The sequence below is a fragment of the Hyaena hyaena genome, unplaced genomic scaffold (genome assembly GCF_003009895.1).
Source record: "Hyaena hyaena isolate Hyena2069 unplaced genomic scaffold, ASM300989v1 scaffold_32, whole genome shotgun sequence".
Lineage (NCBI taxonomy): Eukaryota > Metazoa > Chordata > Mammalia > Carnivora > Hyaenidae > Hyaena > Hyaena hyaena.
Genome location: NW_024080663.1, coordinates 4,970,529 through 4,997,996, shown reverse-complemented (window position 1 = coordinate 4,997,996; position 27,468 = coordinate 4,970,529). Strand labels below are relative to the sequence as shown.

Below are 27,468 nucleotides of genomic sequence, written 5' to 3'. Positions count from 1 at the left end.
AACTTTTATGAAATTCTTCACTTCTGTGATGAGAACTGATATTTGGCAAGTACTTTGACTTGATATGTATGAGATTATTTAAGCTGTTTGTAGTAACTTAAAAGATTTTCTGATTGTAACTAAATAAAAAAGGTGAAAAATGGAGGCAAGTTATCCGTAGGTTTTAAACGTATGCTCTATTGAATAGTTGAAAAGTAAGATTCTTCTAGATTTAGGTTATGAAATAAGTTATAGGTAGGTTATATAATGTCTTGATCACTTATTTTTTTAAACCTCTCTTTAGTATATTTACTGGCATTTTAAAATTCTCTGGGGGAATAAATTAGAGCTTAAGGAATCTTCTGTCTATATAAAAAGGTAAAAATCCTACAGGTTTTCCCTAATATTCAGCTCTTCACCCCTCGGTCAGGATACTAATTATCAAGGAAAATAGGACAGGGTAATCTTTTATCGTAAAGGATGTGAACACATTTATGCTTTAAGGTCTCTTTTTAAGGATAAACCACTGTCTTTTGTACTCCCATTGTGACCTCTCTGGTAGCCTTAGTTTTCTTCTGTGTTTCTTGTGAATCACTCTCTCTCCCTGGTCAAACCACACCTTTAGATAACAAGTTATATAACACTTGAAAACCATTTAAATTTGAAAAGAAAAGCACTCCTGTACAGACTTTTCCCAACTCTTCTGCATGGTTATGTTACCCTGGAGTCTAATTATGACACCATTCAGCAGCATTTTAGGAAGAAAATTTGGTTTCAGAGGCTCTCGGTATGTGTACTTAAGGGTATCAGGTGCTGTGTGAATACCTTGAAGGTGCTTGTTTAATGCTTGGCCCCAGTGTCCGCATTTTAAAAACACTTTGCAAGGAGGTATGTCGGAAGTGGTGTTGAAAAATGTAAGACGTGTTATGCAGATACAGTAAAGTTGTAATATATATCAGGAGACACGAATTAGGAAAACATTTGTCTTAGGTTTAGTCTAAGGAATTTCCACAAAACAATGCAACAAATACCTTGACTCACTAACAGTTTATCATTAACAGTGTTAAACTGTTTAAATGTTTTAAGATGGTTTGAATGGTGTTGCCTATTCCCAGTTATGCATAAATAATGTATTTCCTCCTTTTCTCCCATTAAGATAGTCTTAAAGAAGAATTTTTGGTAGCTATCATGACTGTTATAGCATTTTAAGAGTAATAAAATTTCAAAAATTAACACTTTTGTTGACTAGGTAAGTATCAAAATAGCCACCTAATACAGCTAACTAAAAGAAGATTCAGCAGTAAGATCTGTGTGATTTCTATTTCCTACTAAATTTGCACAAGATAAAACATGATGGAGCACCTGAGTGGCACATTCAGTTAAGTGTCCAGTTCTTGGTTTCAGCTCTGGTCATAATCTCCCAGTTAGTGGGATCAAGCCCTACTTCCGGCTCTGCACTAACAGCAAGGATCCTGCTTGGGATTCTTTCTCTCCCTCTTCTCTGTCCCTTCCCCATGCGCACGCTCTCAAAATAAATAAACGTAAAAACATATTAAATATTTAAATCAAAGAAAATATTTTAAAAACTGGAATAACATGTTAACCTTTTTTCTACTGAAATAAAATTGTCAAAACATTGTCATCTTCTACTGTAAGACTAGCAGAAGTCTTAAAAATTGTTTTATTATTATTTCTATAGCTTATTCGAATCTGCATGTGACCATAGTTATACAATGAGATTATAACTAGTACTACTAATTGAGGGATTTAGTCGTGGTAAAAATGTTAAGTGGCCATTTAAAAAATATGTGTTATATATGTATGTGCGTATATGTAAAGACATGTACATATGTGGGGGTGAAAGCAAATGTGTTTGGGTTTTGGAATTTGTTTTTTTAATGTTTGTTTGTTTTTGAGGGGAGGGGGGATGGGCAGAGAGAGAGAGAGAGAAAGAATCCTAAGCAGGCTCTTCACCACCAGTGCAGAGCCTGATGTGGGGCTTGATCTTACAAACTGTGAGATCATGATCCTAGCCAAAATCGGATGTCAGACGCTGGACTGACTGAGCTACACCGGTGCCCCTAATAGTTACTTTTTATTGTAGAATACCTGATGTCACCTTTCCCCAAATTTCATGAATATAACAAGCTTCCTTAAGGCCTTCCTCGGTTTTGGTTTAGGAAGAGTTCAAGGCTACCTTTTCCTTCCTTGTTCAGTGGTTGCTGCTTCATTCTTTTTGGGAGTGGAAAAGCATCCCGTCAGATTTGCATAGTTGGATCATTTTAGCTGAACTGTCTCCCTTTCTTTCTCTAACATGGCTTGGCTTTTGAAGCCTGTTTCCTTTCAATACCAGGAAAGGAAATAGTTCAGATATTGGATGTCCGTGTAAAGATAAAATAGACGTCAGCCAAGAGGATTGCCATGTCTACCCAGGTCAATATTTCATTCTTAATTAGATTTTTAGATTTTTATTTATTTTTTTATAGCTTATGTGCAGTGAAGCTAGTGATTCTATTTCTTAATTAGATTAAAATACAATATTATCCTATGATTCTCCTCGTACGATGTGCTAGAACAGTCGAATCCTCGGACACAGAAAATAGGATAGTTACTGGGGGCTACGTGGAGGAGGTATTGTAACGTTACTGTTGAATGGGGGAGTTTTATTTTGGGGTTATGAAAAGCTCTGGAGACAAACACTTAAAAGTAGTTAAAAGGGTGTAAATTTTATGTTATGTATATTTTACCATAGTAAAAAGTTTTTGTTTTTGTTTTGTTTGTTTTTAAACAAGCTTATCAAATGACTGAAACAAGGTTAGGAAGGGGAACTAATAATATTCTGGATGATGTATGACATTTTTAAAAAGTTTCAGGCTGGAGCAGTAGGCTGAAACAAATAGATGGAACCTAATAATGATAAATGTTGGGTTTTGCGGTTAGGTGTGACGATGTATCAGTGGGGAGGAATGATCTGGTGGTGATAAATGACCACAACTTCAGGTGGGCCAATAGCATGTCACATCTGCTTAAAAAGAAGGCTGTTTTCAAATTTAGACTCTATTAGGGGAGGCACAACATCCAATTCAAACAAAAATTACAGTTTTCCTGGTTAGACCACACTCAAGCTCATTATCTAGAGTCCCTGACCTTGCATATACCTGGGGTGGGTGAAGGGCTGCCAGATAACAGAGCAGAGATCAGATTAGGAAGCTATTGACCTGAGACAAGTGAAGGACCCAGAGAGGTCAGCCTACAAAAGATAAGTGTAGGAATAGGACATGATGGTTTGGAAAGGTTGCTGGGAATGTGAGAACTATTAAGTGGATTTATTCTGGATTAATTCAGGTGTTAGAACTAGGACCTTTGGGGACAGTAAAAGAGAGGTAGGCAAGACTTCTGTTTTACAGAAGAGACACTCTGAATAAATAGAAAATTCTAACAATGGCCTTTTAAAGTAGTTCTACCATAAGATATCCTCAATCAGATAGATCCAAAAATAGATATAGTAAGTAGAAACTTTGAGTAGGAGTTTGCACTAAAGAATCTTTGAAGTTTTAATTATAAGATTCTGTGATTCAACTGTTTTGTTAAAATGATTTGATTTGGTTCTAATGCTGGGGGCTAGACAGTGGGCAAGTAAGAATAAGCTAAGTTATGTCATTAGGGCTCCTAAGTAACCTGGAAGGAAGTGCTGAAAGCAGCCGGCCTGCCAATCCATTTGTTTCTTGGGAGAAAGGGAGGGGAAGACAGGAGGGCCCCCAGTAACTCTAGTCTAACCTTGTCAGCAGGACCTTTGGGTAAACAGAGTACTTGACATTTGCTAGGAGAAGAGACCTTAACTCTGGAATGCCTTTAAGATGACCCATGGTAAAGAGAACACAGGAATGTGAGGCCTGCCCCCTTGGAGAATGTCATGTGCACCGTACAGCTTTCTGAGGGCATAGAATGGACATGTTTTACAAGTTAAAACTCTCCCTGCTGTGTGGGAAACTTGGTGAACCTCACTTGGTGGAGTGTTCATATCTTATGGGCCGGAGTTGCCTGTTCAGTACAGGGAGGACCTGACTTACCAGCTGCCTTTGATGTCCCATACCTCTCTCCGTGTCCTCTGAATTATTTGATGGCCTGTATCCTTGGAACATTTAGTAAAGCTCAATACCAGGAAACACCACTGTTTCACAGGAGTCTGATTTGGCAATCATCCGATCCTGTGTGTTCTCTCAGACCTTCAATTGTCTCATAAATAAGTAATCAAAAACCTTTAATGATTAAAGTTTAGCAAAAAATTATTAAATATAGGATGGGTTTTGTTCCCAAATGTCACTTTTAGATTGGTGGTACTCTGAAAGGGGTTTCCACGGAAACGTGTTAAGGCTCCGGGTTTGTGCAATAACCTATTTAAAAAAAAGCACCTCACTATTGCTCCTGCAGAGCACAGTCACATTTTTACACGAGCATCCAGTGTGGAATGCTCAGAATTTCTCTCCAGCCCTAGTGGTGGGAAAGGGTGGCCACCCCGCCCCCGGCCATCAATGGCATAGCATGTAGCCCCATGTGCTAACAGTAGTAGGTGCATAATACTTTGAGTTGCCTTTCTTCTGTCCCTTCAAAAGCCCTGACCCTAGCCACTCTGAGCTGTTAGAAAATTAAATTTCCCATGGTAAGAAAATCCAGATTTTCATAATCACAGGCTAAAACAAGAATTTTCTTTTAAGCTCCAGAAGGGATCAGACAAATCCTGTTTTGTTTTCTCTCACAAAATCACGTAGAGGCCAAGGCAAGTAGGAGTTTTACTACAGGCAGAGAGCTCCTTAAAGCTAGATGGCAGAGGGGGAAACACCATATTGACCAGAAGTGAGTTGTGAGTTTTGTCATAATTTATGAACAGTAAAGTATCGGAATTTGTAATTTGTTTGTCTAAAAATATTAGAATAGGTTTAAGCCTGTCCCTTTAATCACATCTATCTCATTTGTATTTCAGTAGGCTTTCTTGAGTAGGAGAGAAGGGGATAAGGTAATGAGGAATTACACCGTAACCTAAAGCTTATCTAATGGTTACTATGTCACACCTGGTGCTGTCACAGGTGTACTGGGTGAAGCAGGTAAGGAGTCATTGATCTACAGGAGTGGAAAATATAGAAGCAAGACTGAGACATAGTTCTCCGCCCCTGTGTGGTTTTGAACACAGAAGCTCTGGGAATATAGGGGATAAGTATATGACAGAACCTGCAGTAGCTAAGATTTAAGCATAGGAAACTATCAAAAATTCAAACAACACATCGTGCACTGATAAATCGGTGATGCCATAACAAGTTAGGGAATGGAAAGATGACTGTGTTAACTTCTATTAATTTTTTTGGTCTGACTATGGATATATGTTAAAAAATCTGAGTCGAAATACAGGGCTTAGTAGGTCTACTGTTTTCTAGGTCTGATTCTTCAGAGACAACCACTGACCATACTTGATGTATATTCTTGCAGTGAATCGAAGTTGTAGATAAGTTTTACTCTATATATTTATGCTTTTTTGAATTTTCTAAGAGAGCTTTTGAAATAGAGGAGACTTAACCTTAGTCTCTCTCTCTCTCTCTCTCTCTCACACACACACACACACACACAAAGTGTGTTTTAATTAGCAGGAAAAAGTGGGGAAGGCTTCCTAGGCCAGAAAACATGAGGAAAATCACTGAGGAGAAGAGGTCAGACATTCAGAGGTGATAGTAAGTACGGGGGTGTCTGCATGGACCCGTGTGGGCTCGGTAGTGGTTGTACGTTTGGATGAATAAGATGGGGTCAACATCGCAGCTCACCGGACTCGCATTTTTCCTTTTCACAGAATTGTAGGCCATTAGCCAAAAAGGAAAACTTGATACAACTGGCATACTAGAAAGATACGGTTGATGGTGATATGTAGAAAAAATACTGTGTGGGGGAGGAAATGTTGTGGGGGGTTATTGGAGTAATATGTGTGATAGATTCTGAAGAATTTAATTTTGGTGGTTATGGTGGTGGTCATGTTAGTGAAGAAAAAAAATCTTAAAAGCCATTTTGTAGTCAACAGAGCAGGGTGACTAATTTGGATTTCACAGAATGAAGGGAAAGAAGGGGGCAAAATGACCCAGAGCACTAGAGGGATGTGGTACCATGGGAGACCATTTGGGCAGAAAGATACTTTGCAATGCTGTGAGACTTTGTGGCAATCGCTCAGCTGTCCCAGGGGAAAGGGGCCTGTATGTATTTGAAGTAAGGTTGGTCTTGTGGGGGCAGGGGCAGGACTGATCCTCTAAAAGAGACAGAGGAGAACTTCAGAGGGGTAGAAAGAGAACCACAAAAGTGTACACTTGGAAAACAGTGATTACAAGGCCCCTTATAGCAACACTAAATTGAAAGGGGGCGCCTGGGTGGCTCAGTTGGTTAGGTGACCCACTCTTAATTCTGGCTCAGGTCCTGATCTCACAGCTCGTGAGACGGAGTCCTGCATCGGGCTCTGCGCTGACAGTGTGGAGCCTGCTTGGGATTCTCTCTTCCACTCCCTCTGTCCCCTCCCCCCCCCATTCTGTCTCTTTCTCTCATTCTGTCCCTCTCACTCTCTCTCATTCTCCCTGAAAAATAAATATTTTTAAAAAGCTATGAAAAATGTGTAGCTTGGCCACTTTCTTCAAGCAGAGGCCACTTGAAGAAATTAATTAGACAGGTCATTCGTTTTTACTTGAGGGTTAGGGAATATTGACAAGCAAAAAGAAAAAATAATACCCAAATCCCACAACCCAGAGATAACTATTTATATCTACTTAGTTACTATTTACATTTAGGAATGTATTTCCACTTTTTTCCTAGGGGTGTAAGCATAAGTCAAAAATAGCATTCTGTGTATGATTATAGATGACAAAAGTGGAATCAAAATTTTAAATTTATTTTACATATTGGAATATTGCATACAATAAAATAACTCTGGTAATCTTATGTCAGAAAGCAAGGAGGCTATCAGAGACTAATATGGTTGTGTCAAAAAGACAAGAACTGACACAAAGGCTCTCTCATTGGCTAAAAGTGTGACATTTTGGTCGTCAATTAGAATACCGATCGTGGCCATTGAGAAACCATTGACTCATGAGTTCTTAATGATATATAAATATACAAAAAGAAAGTGGGACAGTTCTTGGTGGGATCTCTCATGAGGGTGCTGTTAGGTAGCATTTGGGACTGGAGTCCTTTAAAGGCTCAACTGGGTTGAAAGGGGCTCATTCCAGTGGCTGACAATTGATGCTGGCGCTCTGCTGGGACCTCAGCAGGGCTGTTGCCTAAGCGCCCATATGTGGCCCATCCGTGGCCCATCTGTCTGCTTGAGTTTCTCAGGAAGAAGCTGCAAAGCTTCTCATGACTGAGCTTCAGAAAACTCAGAACATTACTTCCGCCACATTCTGGTGATCAGGTAAGTTTCCTAGGGCAGTCTAGATTCAAGGGGAGGAAAATAAGACTCCACCTCTTCATATAAGAAGCACCGTGCATGTATAGGAAGAGAAGGAAGTGATGGCAGCCATCTTTGGAGACCATCACCCTCGTCTTATTTGTCAATGTTGGATAACATTATCTTTTTGCTATGATAAGAATTTAACTCTCACATCTCTATTTCCTTTCCCTTCTTCCTTTCATTATCATTAAAGGACTTTTAGTTTCTAAGTTCCTCTGAAAACTTTCATTTCTGGTTCTGTAGCACCTCTTGATACTTTCTAAGGTGAAGGTATTGGTGCTCCTATGCTACTTTTTGTGTCTCTAACCACTACTTCACTTCTCAGTTTGTCATTTGTACTTGGGGAGGGGGGCATGTATTGTCAAGATTTTGAACTATTTATGAACCCTTATTTCATAATCATACTAAGCTCTAAGTTTCCTTTATATCTAGTTGATCCTACACAGAGAAAATCATTAATGTGCTTATGACAATTATATTAAAATATTGTTGATAGCACAAGCAAGATTACATTTCCTGTCTAATTTTTGTTTCTGACGTCTCCCTTTTTTCTTACAGCATATTCTTTGCCTTCACTTGAGTTGTTCTGTATTCTCACGGACAGCATCACATCTCTGTGATCATCTTTTCCCAGACACCTGCCCTTGGAACCCTCCATTGTTCACTCCAGTCTGATTGCTCTCTAGGTCTGTCCCCCCAGTGTCCTGAGCTTCCTGCCATGACTTTCCTGGTTTGGGGCCACTGTTTCCTTGGATCCCATGTCTGTCTTTCTTGGTTCACTTGCTCATTGTGCTGCAGCATAACTTCAAATGATTTCCTAAGGAAGAGTATGAAGGAGGTAAATTCTCCAATTCTTTTGTAAGTTCTGAAACTTTTTTATTCTCAGGCCATCTGGTTGGATCATTATCTCTGTTGGCAGCATGTGGATATATAATCATATTTAACTAATTCCCTATTGTTAAACGTTTGTTCTGAGTTTCACTATTATGTATAACTTGCATGAACATCCTTATATCTTTTCATATTTGCGCCATACACAATTTTCAGAGAATAATTCTGTAGAGAGGAAATCCTGGGAAAGTGGGATGTATGTTTTTAAGTATATGGACATGTTCTGCTAAAATTCTCCTTGGGAAGTTTATCCTGCACCTTCAAAAAGATGTATGTGCATGTGTGACTTTACTGGTTAATGTGTGGAGATTATTATATGTAAACAATTTTTTTTTTCACCAAGAGATTGGTTGGTTTTTGTTGTTTATTCTTTTTGTTTTTGTTGTCTGAAGACTGCCAGTTAATAAGGTTCAGGAACTTTGAAGGAAGTAGACCAGAATTTTCTGAGCAAATTAGAAATGTTCCTTGGAAAGAAGACAGGAATAGTCTTTAAATATTTGAAGGATTTTCATGTGAAGAAGAGATTTTGGATTACCAGGATCAGACGTAGGACTGGCAGATTGAAATCAGAGAGGGTGCAAGTAGAGTTCTGGAACTTTTGAATAGCACTCCCAGGAGAGAGTAGGCAGCTTTAGGAGATGCTACACTTCTCACCAAGGAGCTGTGCAGGCTGAAGGGCAAATTGGAAGAGCTTTGGTAGATGGGATTAAAAAATCTGTTGGTAAAAAGAGGCCATCTTTAGACTCCATTTCAACCCTACCATATCGTGATGGTAAGAAACAAAGCCGTCATGAGCAGAGTGAAGTTTGGGTTGGGTGAAATACAGTTGTGAGGTACAAAGTTGGTGTAACCTATTTGGTAGATAAAACAGTTCACCCTTAGAAGTATTTATTTTTCCTTTTCAAACTGAATTTTTTTTTTCTGCAATAATTAGAAAGTAACCTTAACTACTTTTTGAAGTGATGTGTGGACATAATTTATGTTTTATCTTGAAATAGCAGTACTGAACCTACATTCAGTCCTCACTAATTGTGATGGTGACCTGTCATTCTTATCATCCCTTTCTGTTCATCATTTCAGGCTGGGCCCTTAGTCCTATGACATCACCCAAGTATCAGTGAGGTGAAGACTTCTACAGAGATAGGATGCCATTGGCCCTCTAAAAGGGCCTAAGTTCTTAAACTTAATTAATCTTATGCATAATCATGATATGAAAAGTTACTGGGCTCATTTTCATTTTTAACTACAAAATTTTTTCCACCTTTTTACTTTTATTTATTTTATTATTTTATATTTTTTAGAGAGAGAATTGAGCAGGGGAAAGGGACAGAGAGAGAGAGAAAGAAAGAGAGAATGAATCTTAAGCAGGCTCCAAGCTCTGCATGGAGCCCAACATCGGGTTTCATCCCACAACTCTGGGGTCATGACCTGAGCTGAAATCAAGAGTCGGACTCTCAACCAACTGAACCACCCAGGTGCCCCTTTTTCCACTTTTTGAATGCCTTTTCTATTTTTCATATATTTCTCGGTTGCTATTAGTACATATCTTATTCTCGCATCAGTTCTGTCAAAAAGATGGTATTATGCCCATTTTACAAATGGAGAAACTGAAATTTAGGTCAGTTTCAACCAAGGTCACCCAGGAGTGCTAGGGTTCAAATCCCAGCATTCATGCCACAGGCTTGTGATCATGTCCTAACTATCCCTGCCTCCCCAAACTTAAATGCTTAATTATCATAATGAATTGCCCAAATAGAATAAAGGCTTGAAGGATTCAAGCAGTCAGCCAGCCAATAAATATTTATTGAAATTCTGCCATCAGCAGTGGGATATAGTGTTTGATAGACACTTCCATTTATCAGTTAATTCTGTCATTCCACTGTTTCATAAAATGGGGAAGATGAGGACGGTGGGAGGGGTAGCCATACACTCCTAACAGCTGTTTAAAAAGTATTCCCCATACTTACAGAGATATGGAAATGCAGTTAGAGAAATTCAGGAATAGCCACAAGTCATGGAGTTCAGAAAGGGCGCCTTAGTTTGCTGGCACGGTCATTGATAACCAGCTTCTAGCCGTTTTCCTTCTGATCCATCGCTGTTAAGCAGGTCTCAAATTCTCCTACCTCCTTTTTTTTTTTTTTTTCAATTGAAGTATAGTTGACATACAATATCCTATTAGTTGCAGGCTTACATCATCATGATTTTATGTTTTTATACATTGCCAAATGATCTCCATGTTAAGTCTCATAGCATCTGTCACTGTATAAAATTATTACAATATTATGGACTATATTCTCCTTGCTGTACGTTATATCTTTATGACTTATTTATCTTATAACTGGAAGTTTGTACCTCTTAACCCCCTTCCCTTTCCATTCGGTTAGCCCTCTGTCCCCCCCCCACCCCCAACACTCCTCTCCTCTGTCAACCATCGGCTTGTTCTTGTATCTAGAATCTGTTTCTTTTCCCTTTTGTTTGTTCATTTTTTTTCAGATTCCACATATAAGTGAAATCATGATATTTGTCTTTCTCTGTCTGACTTATTTAATGTAGCATAAAACCCTTCAGGTCCAGTCCATCCAGATTCTCACATATGGCAAGATTTCATTCTTTGATGACTGGGTAATATTCTGTTGTATATAAATACCACGTCTTGTTTATCCATTTATCTATTGGTGGGCACTTCAGTTGCACAACAGTTCAGCTGTTATAAACAATGCTACGATGAATATAGGTGTTCTTGGTTTTTTCAGGTAGATACCGAGAAGTGGAATTGCTGATTCATATAGTACTTTTATTCTTAATTTTTTGAGGACCCTCCATACTGTTTTCCACAGTGGCTGCATCAGTTTATATTCCCACCGACAGTGCATTATCTTCCTCCATACCCTTGCCAACACGCATTTTTTGCCTTTGATACTAGCCAATCTGATGGGTGTGAGGTGATATTCCCCACCTCTTACTTGCCTGCCTACTTTTTTCTGTCTTGTTTCACTAATCTAAATGTATCAAGTTTTGGAAATTAAATATCAGACCTTTTATTTTTTATCGTAACACATTTCTGATGACCTCTAATTCTTTTCTACTGATCTCTACAAAATTAAAATCTGGGTATTTCTCTCCTTTTAAAATGGCATACTAATATTCTCATCAGAATGCTCACCCACTCAAATAGGTTTACAGGACTCTTAGGAATGAATTGGTTTTGGAGGTGATTCTCCTTGCTTCACACTGAGGAGCAGGCAAGGTTCAACTCGGGAAATATGCACCAGGCACTGTACTAGGCTTTATGGATAGAACAGTAAACGAGACACAAGGAATATAGATATTTGCAAGGGTGTAAGTAGTCTAACAGATAAGCAGAGAAATCTGTTGAAACACCTGACCCAGCTCAGGATTAAGGAGTCAGGAAAATATTTCTAGACGGATGTAGCTGGTCTACCTTGATATTGCTGTAGGATCTGATGGGGGATTTGTAAATCTTCACTGATTACAATTTCATAGAAGTTTGGAGCTGGTTTCCTGAGGGCTTAGAGATTCCCAGATCATCTGTAAGCTAGGACAGTGGTTCTCTCACTTTAGTGAATATTGGAATCCCCTGGAGGGCCGGTTAGAACTAGATTGCTCATCTGACCCCCAGGGTTACTAATTCAGTAGGTCTGTGATGGGGCCCAAGAAGATGCCCATCTAGCAAATTTCCAGGTGATGGTGATGCTGGGATGACACTTTGAGAACCACTATGTTAGATATGAGAGAACCATTTTCTTTGGGAAGAGATGAGAGAAATTAGAAGAAAAGGCAGGATCCTATGCCCAGTTTTGTTTTTTTTTTTTTTAATAAACTCAAGAGGTTTTTTTCAGTGTGGAGATACTGCATTTTGGTTAAATTTAGATGAAAGCAACATATCAAATTGACTATTTTTACTAGTAAATTTTAATATTTAAAGACTATTATAGAATCAGGTTTTATCTGGTAGAATTTGATACTTTGGTTAATAGTTACTTTTAATTTTATAGCAATTTGAAAGTTCAAAGAAATAATCTTCTAAACTCTCAAAGTCTTAGACATAGTATATTTAATAAGGTTTTTTTTTTTGTATTTTTTAAGTTCACTGGAGAGAAATGTTTAGAATTGTTTAAAATTGTTTCTTAAAATTTAAGAGTAAGGCAGTGACTACTATATTATTTCAATATTTTGCATGACTTTGGAGTGTCTGCTTGAAAATATTTTAGAAATCACTAACAAAAACTTAAAAAATTTCAGTATTGCATTTCATATTTGGAAAAATGATGTATTTAAAAGATACAGTAAGTAATTTAGCAACACTTTGGCTGAACTTAGGAACATAATTAACTCATATTTTATAGCAATTTGGTCTGTCATATTCTCTAAACATTGGATAGAATGCCATACATTTAAAAAGACTAAACAAAAGAAGATTATTAGGAAAAATAGATTGGAAAAAGAGCTGCCTTTAATTGAGGGAGAAAGGCAGTGTTACAGATGAGAGAATTTATCTTTTAAAAAAAGTAAATGTTTATTACATACATGAAGTCATTATAATAGAGGATAATACTATTCAACTATTTCTGACAATTTTCTGTGTCTGGTTCAAGTAAGAATCTCACTAAAGTAACTCTTTTCTTTGCATTTTTTGCCTTCCCAAGAGTCATGTTCTAGTTGGCTCTTCTCCTTTGCCCTACTCGCTGAAGAATTTAACTATGGGGGGAGAGAAAAGCAGAGCATTTCGGCTTTTTAATTTTACTGGGATGGTCTCCAACTAAACACAGTTACTTATTTTCCTGACCTTTTCTTAACTGAAATATTCCAACCACTTCCTTTGGAAACACTCACCTAAACTTTAAACAAATCGCTAAAACTCAAAAATAAGTCTACAAAGCATCCAGGAACTTGGAATATGAAATGCAATTTGCTTCCTATTACTTGGAAGTGCTTCTTTGTGCTGGATGAGTTAGAGACATCAGACATTTACTCTTTATTCATTCCTCTTTCTTAGAGCTAGGAATGTGATTTTGATTATTAAAATGAAAAACTTTATCATTTGGGATTCATTATAATAAAATTCACAATAAAGATGGGAGTGGCCTCCCCAAGTCCATCCTGGTTTTCCTGTTTTACCCCTGAAAATCCCACATCCTGTGAAGTCTTTCCCTTTGATGCAAAATAACTGTGGCAACCATGATTTGCAATTCCTAATAATGGATCATTCATTGCCATATTACACTGAATGATACCATAGGAATGTTTTGTAATCACGAGCATTAACAGTCATCTTTGCCCATTGGAAGTTCAGATAATGAGAACACGAACACCATGATACCAACACCAGAATGCCCCAAAGACCACCAATAAAGACTGTTACAGTTACTATATATGGAAATATGTATAATATAAGTATATAAGGATGTTATTATGGATGGATGGAAAGACACATGTGTTAGGAAATTAGATAACTAAAAAAGACCAGACTGTACAATATGCAGAAAAGAATTTAGGATTGGGCATTGTTATGGTCTGAATTATATCCTGCTGGAAATTCTTATCTCAAGGTTCTGAGCCCTAGTACTGCAGAATGTGACTTTATTTGCAAATAGGGCCATTACAGATGTAATTATTTAAGTGAACATGAGGTCATAGTTGAATAAGATGGGTCATTTAATTCAATATGACTGATATCCTTATAAAAAGGGGAAGCTTGGCCACAGATATGCACACAGGGAAGACACCCTGTGAAGATTGGAGTTGGGCTGCCTGGAAGCCAAGGAACTTCAAGAAACTAGGAGAGAGGCCAGAGCAGGTCCTTCCCTAGAACCTTGAGAAGGAGCATGGGTGTGCCAACACCTTGATCTTGGACTTCTAGGCTCCAGAACTAACTGTAAGACAATACGTTTTTGTTGTTCAAGCCACCCAGCCTGTGGTACTTTGTTATAGCAGCCCTAGCAACCTAATATGGGCCTGTCTAGGGATGGGGATGGAAAAGCACCTAAAGCGACTGTGTCTTACAAGTCTGGAATGAGACAGGCAAGTACATCTAAATGGAGCTGTACTTTTTTCATCTTCTCAAAGACACTGACACTCAGTTGAAAAAATGGCAGACATTGAAATAATGAACTTGGACATACCACATGGATATATACATTTTATAGTTCCCTTGACTGCTCTATGAAACTGAGTAAAGTTACATTATCTGATTCAGAGGTTGCAACTAACACATCCTGTAGGTGGAAAAAGGGGTAAATGCTGGTACCAGATGTGTTGGTTTCTTACAGTATAGAGAGCTGATTCTGTTGGATCTTCCCAATGATCATACTTTATTTCCTCTAGCAAATGTTGAATGGAACCACAGCACTAAAAACACATTCCCCTAGCTCTTAGCTACTGGGATTTGAAAAAAGGAGTCTCAAGGTGAATTTTTGACTCCTATGACGATTATAAAGAAACCACATAAAACAATAATTGTTGATGTGTGGTTCCAAGATGAATTAGATTTTGCTCAGTCTGCACACAGTGCAAATGTAAACTTGGCAAATTCCATTCGGTCTATCCACTTCTCGCCAAAGAAAATGAAAAGATATTACCTGTGAAACATCTTCCACACCTTGCGTAGAACAGTGCCACAAAGGGATATGATTTGCTTACCTCTGATGTCGAGGCTTTCATAATGAATGTTCTTTCTTACCTTTAGCTTCCTCAAAACCTGCAGAAACAACGAGAGATTTGACTTCATGGAAATGGAGGGAGATGGCTTCCATAGGCCTGTGCCTATAAGATAGCTACAATTGTTTTTAAAAATTTTTTAATGTTTTATTTATTTCTGAGAGAGAGAGAGAGACAGCGTGAGCAGGGGAGGATCAGAGAGACACAGAATCCGAAACAGGCTCCAAGCTCTGAGCTAGCTGTCAGCACAGAGCCCGACGCGGGGCTCAAACCCCCGAACCGTGAGATCATGACCTGAGCCAAAGTCGGACACTTAACCGACTGAGCCACCCAGGCGCCCCAAGATAGCTACAATTGTTGCCAGCACACATTGGCCAGCTATAAAATCGTATGTTTAGAGTATGAGGCAAGGAGAATATCCTGTAATTTGGAAATAAATCGAGGATGAGAAGACAAAAAGTATTACATTAAATAATCAGATATTTACGTATCGTTTCTTTAAAACTGATGACTGCTGAGGAACCTGTAAGCAGCTAGAAAAAGATGAACTGTCAGCACCTCTGTTACTTAATGTAGTTTGTAGGTTGTGACAAGCATACAATGGAAGAATGGCTCATTTGGGGGAAATATGACTGCTTCTGAACTCAAGAACGTTACCAGACAACGGTAGCCACATTGAACAGGATTTTCTTTGCTAGAACTGTAACTTATTTGGAATCCATCCTGTGTGCTTTGAAGTACTGAAAAAGGATATTTTATTTTATTTTTTATTTTTTAAAAATGTTTTAGTGTTTATTTTTGAGAGAGAGAGAGAGTGCGCACGCCGGAGTGGGGCAGAGAGAGAGGGAAACACAGAATTTGAAGCAAGCTCCAGGCTCCAAGCTGTCAGCACAGAGCCTGATGTGGGGCTCAAACCCAAAAACTATGAGATCATGAACTGAGCCGAAGATGGACGCTTAACCGACTGAGCCACTCAGGTGCCCCAAGGATGAATATTTTAGAAATGGATAGTTTATATGATGAATTTGTACATGCAAAGGACCTTAGGGACAAATAGCTGGTCTAGCAAAACAAACCTATAGATACAAAGTGGATGGACCTTTTGAGAGAGCTGGGAACTTAATTCTTAGAACTCTAAAAAGCCTGCTGTTGCTAGTAAGTAAAGTCTCAAGTATTCTATGCTCACACCTTTGTTAAGAAAATATTTGGGTTGAGGTCATCCTACTGGACTGATGCCAATAATGTGGATTCCTAAGAGCAGAGCTAAAAGTCAAAGTGAATTTTACATTGGACTGTATTTCATTCCTGGGGGGAAAAAGAGTGTGTGTGTGTGTGTGTGCGCGCGCGCGCGCGCGTGCGACTGGCACACTGTAGGCTGTAGGCAGTTCGGAGAAGTAATACTGGAAAAAGAAAGAAATAAAAATATCCTACTGTATTGTGGATAAGAAGATGTCACTATTACTTTTTTATTAAATATAGGTAACAACTAATCAGTCCCATTGTATTTACATTCTCCCTTTTACAAAGTCTCAGATTTATGTTTCTTAAAAGTATACAATAATATATCTTTCTAAATTTAAATATCCAAAAGAAAATTAAAAGGACAGAAGGAAACCTAAAAATATTATTTTCATGCATTTTATTTGTTAAATTAGTCCTATTCTTAATTACTACTATTTACCGCTGTTAACTAATCTTGTTTGTTTAAATAAAAGCCTTTGTTGTAACAGAAAAGCGAATAATACAGAACAATATGTAATTTCAAATAAACACTGATTCTTCATATTTCCATGATAAAGTCCTAACACACGTGCACAGTTATTTCTCCTATGTTGTCATGTGCATTGGACAGGTATGGCCACGTCTCGGTTGACTTGAGGTACAGTCAGTCACCCCTGAGCATGGTACGCACCTTACCCACTGCCTTTGGCCCTCCTATTCCTCCTCATCACAGGCTTCAGTTTCACTAAGGCCAGTGAGTCTGAGATTATTACAAGTTCTACATTAGCCTTGGAAAAGCTAATTCTTAAAACCAGCTCTGAATTTTTAATCCCTAAAATAATTTCCATGGAGAAGAACTGAAATTCTTCAAATAAAAAGGTTTTTTTTTTTTTTTAATTGTTTTATATTGTTCCCATTTGGAAGGCAGTGTGGTATAGCTTTTAGGACCAGTGTTTCTGAAGCTCCATGTATACCTAATGTTTTGGGGGCAGGTAGGAATATTTCTTTTTATGTGCAATCATAATTCTGATGTAACTAGAAGTGGGGGAATGACTCTATTTACCTAGTAACAGTTTTTAAATGTCATGATATTTTTGGAATATATGCATTTGGTTTTCTTTCTAATGCTTATTAATTCCCTACTTTTCCCATTATTAAATTCATACAGTGTACTAGGCATCTCATTTCTAAATTCAGAAAGGTCCTGAAATTATGTGTTTTAGCTGTAGGAACTTCCAATTGACAAATGTATTTTTCAGGTCAAATGTGATAGATCAGTTTTAGCCTGTGTTGTTACATTTGGCAAATAAGCATCTGCTCACAGGCTCACATGTTGTTATTTAGGATAGAAAGTACACTTTTGAGATTTTAAAGGTGCTTTTATTAATGGATATAAGAATGAGTTTCTATTAGGTATTTAATTGCTCTAAAATGCCTCAACTGAAATTCACACTATTTTGATCATTATTTCTACAGCAATTTGAGGATTCTGTTACCGATGGCTATTTGCAGATTTCATTAGTTCAACATGAGACAACAGCTTAAAATCTGTTTTTATAAGCAAACATAAGTGTACAATATACTGTCTTTTAAAAATAATGTAGAATTCTAGTGACATTTCTAATTTCTCATAAAGAAGAAAATCAGCTAGGAGACTTGGTCTATTTTGACATTGATTGTTATGCTGAGAAGTTATTGAAGGTTGCTTTAATATTTGGAAATTTTGATAAGAATGTCCTCCCTGACACTGTTTTTTATGTTTATCATCCAGAAGAATGGAGTGCTGGCATACATTGGGAATTTTCGCCTACTTGCAGAACTTTCCAGCCCTTTTGTGAATCAACGGTAGGTTACTGATACCATTATTTTAAACTTATGCTGTTTACCTTTAGTTTGGGGAAATTTTTTCCCAAGATCATAAAATGAGAATATGTGATATTAACAATTATTACCATTGTGCAGATAAGGAAACCAAACCTTATAGGGGTTAGAGAAACTTATCCAAGATCCCTTAGCTACAAAGTGGTGGTCCTAGCTTTTGAACAGAGCTCTTTTGGAAGGGTGATGATGCTTTATTATACTTGGGTTTATCTTGGGTCCCATTCATACTTTTTATTTTCAAGTTTATTTATTTACTTAGAGCATGTGTGAGCACTTGTGTGCATGTGTGGAGCAGGGGAGTGGCAGAGAGAGAGAGTGGAGAGAAAGAGAATCCCAAGAAAGTCCAGACTGTAGGTGGGGAGCCCTACGTAGGGCTCAGTGCAGGGCTCGAACTCGAGAACTGTGAGATCATGACCTGAGCCAAAATCAAGAGTCAGATGCTTAACTGACTAAGTCACCTGGGTGCCCTTCCTATTCATATTCTTGACACCAACTTATTCGCAAATTCTGATATTGACATCACCTTCGTCCGTCATTTAAGAAAAATAGTCTTCTAATTTTAGATTTACAGAAAAGTTGCAAAGATAGCACAGGAACTCATATCCTCCTCACCTAGTTTTCCTGTTGCTGATGTCTTCTATTACCATGGAACGTTTGTCAAAACTAAGAAACCAGCATCGATACGTCACTATTAGGTGAACTCCAGATTTTGTCAGATTGCACCAGTTTTCCCATTAGTGTTTTCTTTTTTGTTCTAGGATTGAGTCCAGACTGCCATGTTGCATTCAGTTGTCATGTCGTCTCAGTCTCCTGGGGACTGTAACAGTTTCTGAGTCTTTCCCCATTTTTCTGACTTTGACAGTGTTAAGAAGTACTGTCCAGTTATTCTATAAACTGTCCCCCCAGTCTGGATTTGTCTGTTTTTCTTATTACTGGATGGAGGTGATGGGGTTTGGGGAAGAATTCCATGGAGGCAAAGTGCCCTTGTCATCACACTGTATCAGGAGGTGTGTAATGTCCACATGACATCAGTGGGGATTTGAACTTTCATCACATGGTTCAGGTGGTATTTGCCAGGTTTCTCCACAGTGAAGTTTTTTCTTTCCCTTACTCTATTCTTTAAGAGCAAGAGACAAAGTATAGCCTACTCTCAAGGGAGAGGGGGAATTAAGCTCTACCCCATGGAGGGAGGTAGTTGCTCATATTTGCCAATGGATTTATTATGATGCTTTATTACCCTTACCTTGTTATTTAATGAGGTCTACTGATGTTGTTTTCTGTGTAATGTTGGCTGTTCCTTTCACTCCATATCCATGGTCCTAGTTGGGGACCTTCAGGATGTCCGTGGTTCACTTACAGCCAGAGCCTTCCAACTGACTTCCCTCATTCCAGATTCACCCTCTCTTCAGTCCTTTCCTTACATATCTGCCGACGTAATCTTCCCTGTGTTCCACTTTCTATACCTTATTTTCTCCTAAAAATGGAATCCTGTTTAGACTCTTCTTTGACTTTGACGTTCATTGCAATGTGCTCCCTATGTCTCCAGATTTATTTCTTACTACTCATTAGAGTCAGTTTTAAACACTTAGTGTCTCATGTACCTGTGGGTTATTCTGACATTTCTTTCTTTCTTCACATCCTCCATTTCCCCTCCACCTTTGAAAATTTTACCTATCTTTAAAATCTTAGGTCAAAGTCTCAAGCCAGGGGAAGCTCCCATGATTGCATGTAGACTTTTGTGACAAAGTATAGAGATAACCCAGAGAATTGGGACTGTCAAATCAGACTCATGTGAGTTAGAGAGTGTACCCGGTATTAAACCTTACTAATAATCTCAAGGATCCTGGTACATCAGAATGGCTCCCTGAGTCCTTTTTGCATTGGGCACCCTCTGGAATAAAGTTCTCTATGAGGGCCATGAGCAATATGTGTAGTTCATATTGCAGACATAGAAGGAGCTTTCTTGGTGATGACACATCTCCAGATAATACTCAGATAATTACATAACTTATGTAACATTCCCCACGGGGTCAGGCCCCATAAATCCGTACATTCTAGGTTCCTTTGCCATAAGCAGTCCTAAGAGTAGGTAAGTCCTAAAAGCACTCCGTGGATGAGAGTCTCCTGAAACACATACCATTAGTCTGTTTATCGGGAGGTCTGTCGTTGGTATGCTTACCAAGCAATTAGCCTGATCTTTTTTTTTTGCTGAAGGTGGGAGGGGTAGGAAGAAGAGTGGTCCTTCCACCCCCAAAACAGGAAAGAATGGATTATGGATCTGCTGCTTAACCTTTTCTTTCCCAAGTTCTTATATACTGCCTTATTTTGTATGCCCCTCTTTCAGATAGTGTAATCTTATTTTAAAATAAAATTTTTAATGCTTGTTTATTTTTGAGAGACAGAGGGAGCATGAGCAGGGAAGGGGCAGAGAGAGAGGGAGACACAATCTGAAGCAGGCTCTAGGCTCTGAGCTGTCAGCGCAGAGCTCAACCTACGAACCATAAAATCATAACCTGAGCCGAAGTCGGACGTTTAATTAGCTAACTGAGCCACCCAGGTGCCCTGGTGTAATATTTATTTGAGGAAGATAATCAGTTCTTTGGGCTCTGCCATTTAATTTTTTAAAATAATAATTCTTCTGCAATCCTCAAAGACTCTGAAATTGTGGAAGTATAGAGCAAAGAGCATGTTCTTTGAAGTCAGAAGACCCGCATTCAAAACCAAGCTCTCCCACTTACCATTGCATATGAGTGGAAGATTAATCTCTCTAAGCCTGGTTTCTTACCCATAAAACAGGGATAATGATGCCTATAGGCCTCATAGTTTGTTGTGAAGATTCAATGAAATTTCGTGTTTGCCATTCAGTATATGTTGGACAAATGCCAAATGACATACATATTCAATATGCTAACACCCAGTGAACACTGGAAGTGCATAGTTTATACCTCCTTTCTCTACTTTTTTAAAAAATCTTCTTTTTCTCTTTAATTCATTAAAGTTAGGCTTCCTCTTCTGCCATTCTGCTGGAACTGTTTCATTAGAGGCATCCGTGACTTCTAGTTGTAAACTCTTGTGGCCTCCCTTGGTGCCTGTCTTGTGTCTCTCTGTGGACTCGATGCTATTTATCACCTCCCTGTAAGGCCCAGCTCCCTTTGCTTTCATGACACCCCACTCATCCTATCCTTGTATTGCTCTGACTGTCCTCTCTCAGTCTCCTTAGTAAGAGACAGTTCTGTACGTGCCCCAAGGCTCTCTTCTAGGCCTGCTGATCTTCCCCTGCTTCTCCCTGGGGTGAGGTTCTATTTTCAAGGCATCAGTGATAACCTGTTTGCTCATTTTGGCATAATGGACAATGCATGAATTTTAGAATCAGATACACTCAAGTTGCAATTCAGCCTTGCCACTTACTTGCCCTGACCTTGGGTAGGTTATTTAACATCCCTGTACTACGGTTGTGTTCTCCTTAAACAGAACATATTTAATATTATGCACTTGTGTTATAGTCAAATGTTTTCTCCTCCCAGGTGCCACATCAAATTCAACATGTCTAAAATAGAATGCAACATATTTCCCTCTGTAGTCTCTTCTCTTCTCTCATTCAGCATGTGGCCCAGCCATCCTTGGTCACTCCTGCTTGACGTGTGGGAATCACCTCGGACTTTTTCTCCATCACCAGGTCCTACCAGAAAGCCTCTTGACTATTTCTTACCTTGGCCACTGACTCTGTCTCTGCTCTCAGTGCCCCCGTTCATCACCTCTTGCATAGGCTACTGTACCATCCTCTAACCCTGCCCTGCCCAATAGGGTCACCACAAGCCACATGTAACTATTTAACATTTAAATTAAGTCAAAAATTCAGTTCTCAGTCTAACTTGTAACATTTCAAATGCCTCACAACCCCACGTGGCTAGTGCTACTGGATTGGGGAGCACATCTAAAGAACATTTTCATTATTGCAGAAAGCTTTTTAGGACAGTGCTGTTCTAGACTGCGGGTTGGCAAACTAACGCTTGAGGGCCCAACCCACTGCTGGTTTTTTTTTGCAAATGAAGTTTTTTCGGGGCCAGCTCTATTCCCTTGTTCGCATGACTGCTGATCTACCACCACAGCAGAGTTGATTGTGACAGAGACCGGAGACAGTACAGCCTCCAAAGCCTCTTACTTTATGTCTGCTGTCTCCTTGGGGAAGAAGTTTGCTGATCCCTGCTCTAGACCGCCTACCTGTCTCCGGTCCTGTTACCCTTTTCTCTCTCTTCTCCATTAGTATCTTCATTCATGATCCCCCTAAAACCCCAAAACAAACACACCCCTCCCCTGGTTGAATCCCCTCAGTGGCACCTGCTGCATTACAGGTTAAAATGTGGGCTCCCTAACATGATACAGAATTTTCCAAGTATAGCTGTCTTCTCTCTTTCCACCACATTTTCCCCTCCAAAACCTCCTCTCATTCCAACTTGTCCATATGCTGAAAAGGTCTCCTGGCTCCTTACTCATCCTTCAAGACTCAGCCTGAGGATTATTGCCATCGCTGAGTCCCATCTCTTTCCGGTTGAGCTTGGTGTCCCTCACCTGTGCTTCCACAATAGTGACATACATTTACCCCATTATGATTAGTTATTTTATAATAGCATTCTCTCGCTCGCTTGCTCGCTCACTGTCTCTTCTGAATCATCTCTGTGTTCATTAGATCAAGGGCACAGTTTTGTTCAACTTTGCAGGTCCAGCACTCCAACATTCTCTGGCATGTAGTAGCCATTTAATTGCTTTTTGAAAAAGTGACCCCGGGAAGTGATCAGTTAAACTTTAGCATCTCTTGAAGGTGATTCAGTTTATGAGATTTTGAAACAGGAGAAAATTAACTCTGACGCTTAAAGGAACTTCCATTTGTTTTTGTTTGAAACTCTCTGAGAACTCAAAAAATTAGAGATAGCTTAATTCTATACCTTTATCTAAAAGCTTTGAGTCTTTAGTAAATTAAGAAAGGGAGGAGTGTGGTTGGAACAAGAACAAGAAATGGTATAATGGAAGAGCAAGCAGATAGTAACAAAATCAAGTGCAGCCACTTAAGCTCTCTTAGAGTTTTCTGTTGGTTAATTGTCTTCTTTATAGTTTGTGGTATTTTTATATTTTCTCTATTTTGGAGTTTATATAATTTAAGAAGACACATGGGATGCATGTGGTGGCTTCTAGAGGAAAAGAGGACTAAAATAAAGCTTAGACACCTGGATTTCAGTTAAATTTCTGCTGCTGAGTTTTACCCATGCATCAGGCTTCTTGTTACAAAAAAAGTAATTAATTCAGTGGTGGTAACTTCTTTCTTTCCTAAATGCCCTTAACTGTCATGAGGACATATTTATGCATTGTTATTAAAATTTGATATCTTATAAGAACTTTATACATATGCTCCTTAATATGTTAATTCAGTACTTACTAAATACCCCCTCAGTACCTAAATGTCGCAGTCCCTGCCTCCCGGGACCTTCAAGTATGGTGTCTGGTGGCCTGTCTATGTTTCAGAAAATAGGACTTAAAAATAGAAAATAATGAACTATAAAACAAGACATTAAGTGAAAAAAAGTGCTGGTATTAATGGTATAAAACAGCTGCTCTCAAACTTGTAGATCTCATAAATTATTGAGGACTAGAATGAACTTTTATTTCCTGTGGGCTTATATCTATTGATATTTGCCAGATTGGAAATTCAAACTGCGACATTAAAAATATTTATTAATTCATTTAATAGTAACAATAATATTTTATGTTAACATAATGTGGTTTTTTGTGTGAAAAATAACTACATTGCCAAAATGAAAAAAATCTTAGTGGGAACACTGTCCTGGGTGTACATTTTTGCAGATCTTTCTGATGTCTGGCATGATGGTATTTAGCTGGATTCTCAAGGCTGCCTCTGTTTTCAGTCTGTTGTGAAATGTTGTTTTGGTAGAAGCATATGAAAAAAAAAAACACAAAAAATCCTGGCCTCTCAGAGTTAATAATGTAGTAGGAAAAGGTAAAAGCATTTTAGTAGCCTTTTCAAACAATTGTGGATATTCTTCTTTAACATTACATCAAAATATACCAAGAGGTAGTTTCTTAAAGGTTAGTTAAATGTAGAATCTGAAACCATATCAACAAACTTTCCATACATAGTTACATTGAAATCCATTGGTCTTTCTTGCACTTTGAATCTTTTGCCCATGCCTAATTATGTAATATCGTGCTTTGGTCATTTGTCATTTGGGTTTCTGAGTTATGTAGGTCTTCCAAATGTTGGTACGTTTATTAGGAATATTTAAAAAACTACATTAGTATCACCACTGATCTCATTTAAAAAGTCTCTAAGTATTGGGAGGCTACCAAATTCATAGTGGCAGATAAAACTTTTCCAAAATTCTGATTTTCATTTGAAAGTTCAAATTCCGTTATTGGCAACAAATACGGACAAGCTGCTTTTCTCGATGTGACAAACTCACTTTTCATTTTTGAGAAAATGCCTGCCAAATGCCCAAGTTGAAATAACCATAGTTTTCCAGAATTTTTTTTTCAAGTAAAAATGATGTTCCATGGAAAAGGCATGTAGTTGAGCTCACAGTTCAGATCATCATCCAAGGGTTTTCCCTGCAGACAACTATTATACTGTGCAGCAGACCTGTGTTATGTATACTTCCTGTTTTATCACACAGAGTATTAAAAAGATCTACTCAGAGACTGTGATGCAATGAAATTATTCTTCTTCATCAGGGGCATTCTTAAGTGAAACTGGTTTTACCCCCTTTTTAAAAGACTTTTTCCTTTCTTTCCTTCTCTTTCTTTCTTTCTTTCTTTCTTTCTTTCTTTCTTTCTTTCTTTCCTTTCTTTCCTTTCTTTCCTTCCTTCCTTCCTTCCTTCCTTCCTTTCTTTCTTTCTTTCTTTCTTTCTTTCTTTCTTTCTTTTCTTTTTTCTTTTCTTTTCTTTCTTTCTTTCTTTCTTTCCCTCCCCTCCCCTCCCCTCCCCTCCCCTCCCCGTTTTGTTTTTAACTGCAAGAGTGGGGCAGTAGAGAATTCAATGTCCACTATACCATTTTGCGCCATTGCTGCAATTTGTGCTGAGATGGCAGGTGTATCTATCAGTGCTCACACCGTCATTACAGAAGTCAGCCCGAGGAGCAAGGTGGATAATAATTTTAATATTATTATGAAATAGTTTTCCCTTGTACACCCTCCAGAAAGTCTCAGGGGTCCAGGAACCACATTTTATGATCTATTATTGGTTAATATTTATCATGCAAATCTTCACTTGAGAAGGTGGGACCCATCCTTAACATATTTTGGGATGATTTTAAAAGTGGGAGGGGAGGCCCTCCATTTAAGGAGGAAGAAATGAACACGAGTTTTTAAAAAGTGGAATAAACATGCCACGTGAAAGAGAAACCCAGACTTATAGGATTAAAGAGTATGTCTTAGGAGGAGTCTGGATAGGCATAGAGGGTGTTGAGTGTCAGAGATTGCTGATCGAACTTGATCCACTGGACAGTGAGAATGTAGTCTAGCGGAGGAAGACATTCTGAAAATAGCCCTGAGTTAATTGTCGCTTTTGGTATTTGTAGAATAGATTGGAAGACTGGAGGCAGAATGGCAGGTTAGGAGGTTAGCAGACAGCTCTTAGTTTTGTGAATGAATAGCGTGATTTCATTAGTCCAGAAAATAAAGAGGAGTCCAAATTAGGCTGTGGGGATAAGAGAAAAGATGACAAAATAGAAATTTTCAGGGAAGAAAAAGTGAATTTGGCCATGGATGAGAAATTAGAGATAGAGAAAAGGGATGCGTTTAGGATCATTTCTCCATCATACCTTTGAGGAATGGGCCCATGGAAAGAGATGGGGTATGAGGAAGACTGGGGGTGGGGGTGGGGAAGGTGGTGGGTTTGGCTTGGAGATGTTAGATAAGAGGACAAACAGAGCATCTGAGTGGAAATGTAGTGAGAGGAACAGAGAGGAATTTTGGAAGGATCAGATAGAGGTGATATTTGAAGCCATGAGAAAAGATGGCATTTAAATGATAAAGTTGAATTGAAGCATAAGATAAGGAAGAATACATACAATGAAAGAATAGTTTAGAAGGGGAAGGAGAGCCAAAATAATGTTGGGGTGTGGGAAAACTTTTCTAAAGTTAAATTCCTGAACCCCTACAATTTCAGGATTAATATTTACTAAATGCCAACGTTTACATGCTTGAAAGAATTACATTTGCAACCAGGGTGTAACTGGGGTCAGCTCACTGCCCAGTCTCTGTGTAGAGTCCCAGAAACGGTACAGCATCCAAAACCTTTTTGGAGTTTTTCCAAGGATGTCCACAAAGATCCGGTTTGTTACTCACAGAAACACTTCTTAAAATTCTCTTCGCTCCTCTTGAACTCACAATATCTCCGGGACCCTGCAGTTTTCCCAAGGCTCATTCAAACTTCTGATCCTTAACTCCCAACTCCAGAAACTCTCCAAACCATCGCTGTGTGGAGGGATTGATTGTATGCTCCCATTCTCTTTTCTCACTTTTTCTCTGTCTCTATCTGCAAGGAGCCCTTCCTGCTCTTTCCAGATGTGAATTACACCAGATAATACCTTGTTTTTACACGATTTGTAGTTAGTACCACACTCTGCATGGTTAACTCCCAGGACTTAACTGAAAGATTCAATTTTCTTTAGAAGGGCAGTGGAGGAAAAGGTGCTAAATGAACAAAGGCAGATTTTCCTCTCTGGGGTTGCGTGAGGATTATAAACACCTACAATTTGCTATCTTTTCTGTACACCTGTCTTAGTAGTAACTGTGGACGGTGGGTAAAAGAGTGTTTTCCCTCCGTTCTTTCTCCTCACATGCATGTCTTCTTTCTTCCTCCTGCCCGTTTCCCTTTCAGCTTCAATACATATATTCACAAACTGTTAGCCTTTTTTTGATAGAATGAAAGAGTTCGAATTAGGGAAAAAATAGATGCCAACAAAATCAGTGGTCCTTCTGACGTGAGAGAGGAAGATAAGAGTAACTATATAAATATTTTTTCACCTTGTATTAATATATGAGCTCTTCCTTTTAAAAGAGACTGGCTTAAAAACCAGGCACCAGTCACATGGAAAAATTGGCAGACGATGAATCTGGTGATTGCATAGTAAAGCCAAAGGACAGGTTCCATAAGTCTGGATTTTTTTCATAATCACCTTTCCACACAACCAAAAATTTGGAAAGTACGTGAAGTACTTGGAGAACAGGAAGTAGTCTGGACTAAATACAGAATAGGACTTGTGAGAAGAGAAAAGGCTAGAATGGTAGAATCCAGGGAGATCAATTGTGTTGACGTAGTCATCGAGGTAAGACATA

General features: G+C 38.6%; 1 protein-coding gene across 8 annotated transcripts in view; it reads left to right on the top strand.

The window, feature by feature from the left end:
* LOC120229462 (TLC domain-containing protein 4-like) overlaps nt 1-27,468 on the top strand; it is a 99,276-nt gene that overhangs the window by 65,280 nt on the left and 6,528 nt on the right. For 7 of the 8 annotated variants that reach the window (XM_039228476.1, XM_039228474.1, XM_039228478.1 and 4 more), the window contains one exon: nt 18,012-18,085. In XM_039228476.1, the coding sequence (XP_039084407.1) occupies nt 18,012-18,085 (74 nt within the window). The remainder of the gene's footprint in view (nt 1-18,011; nt 18,086-27,468) is intronic. The other variant, XM_039228479.1, reaches the window with a different exon arrangement.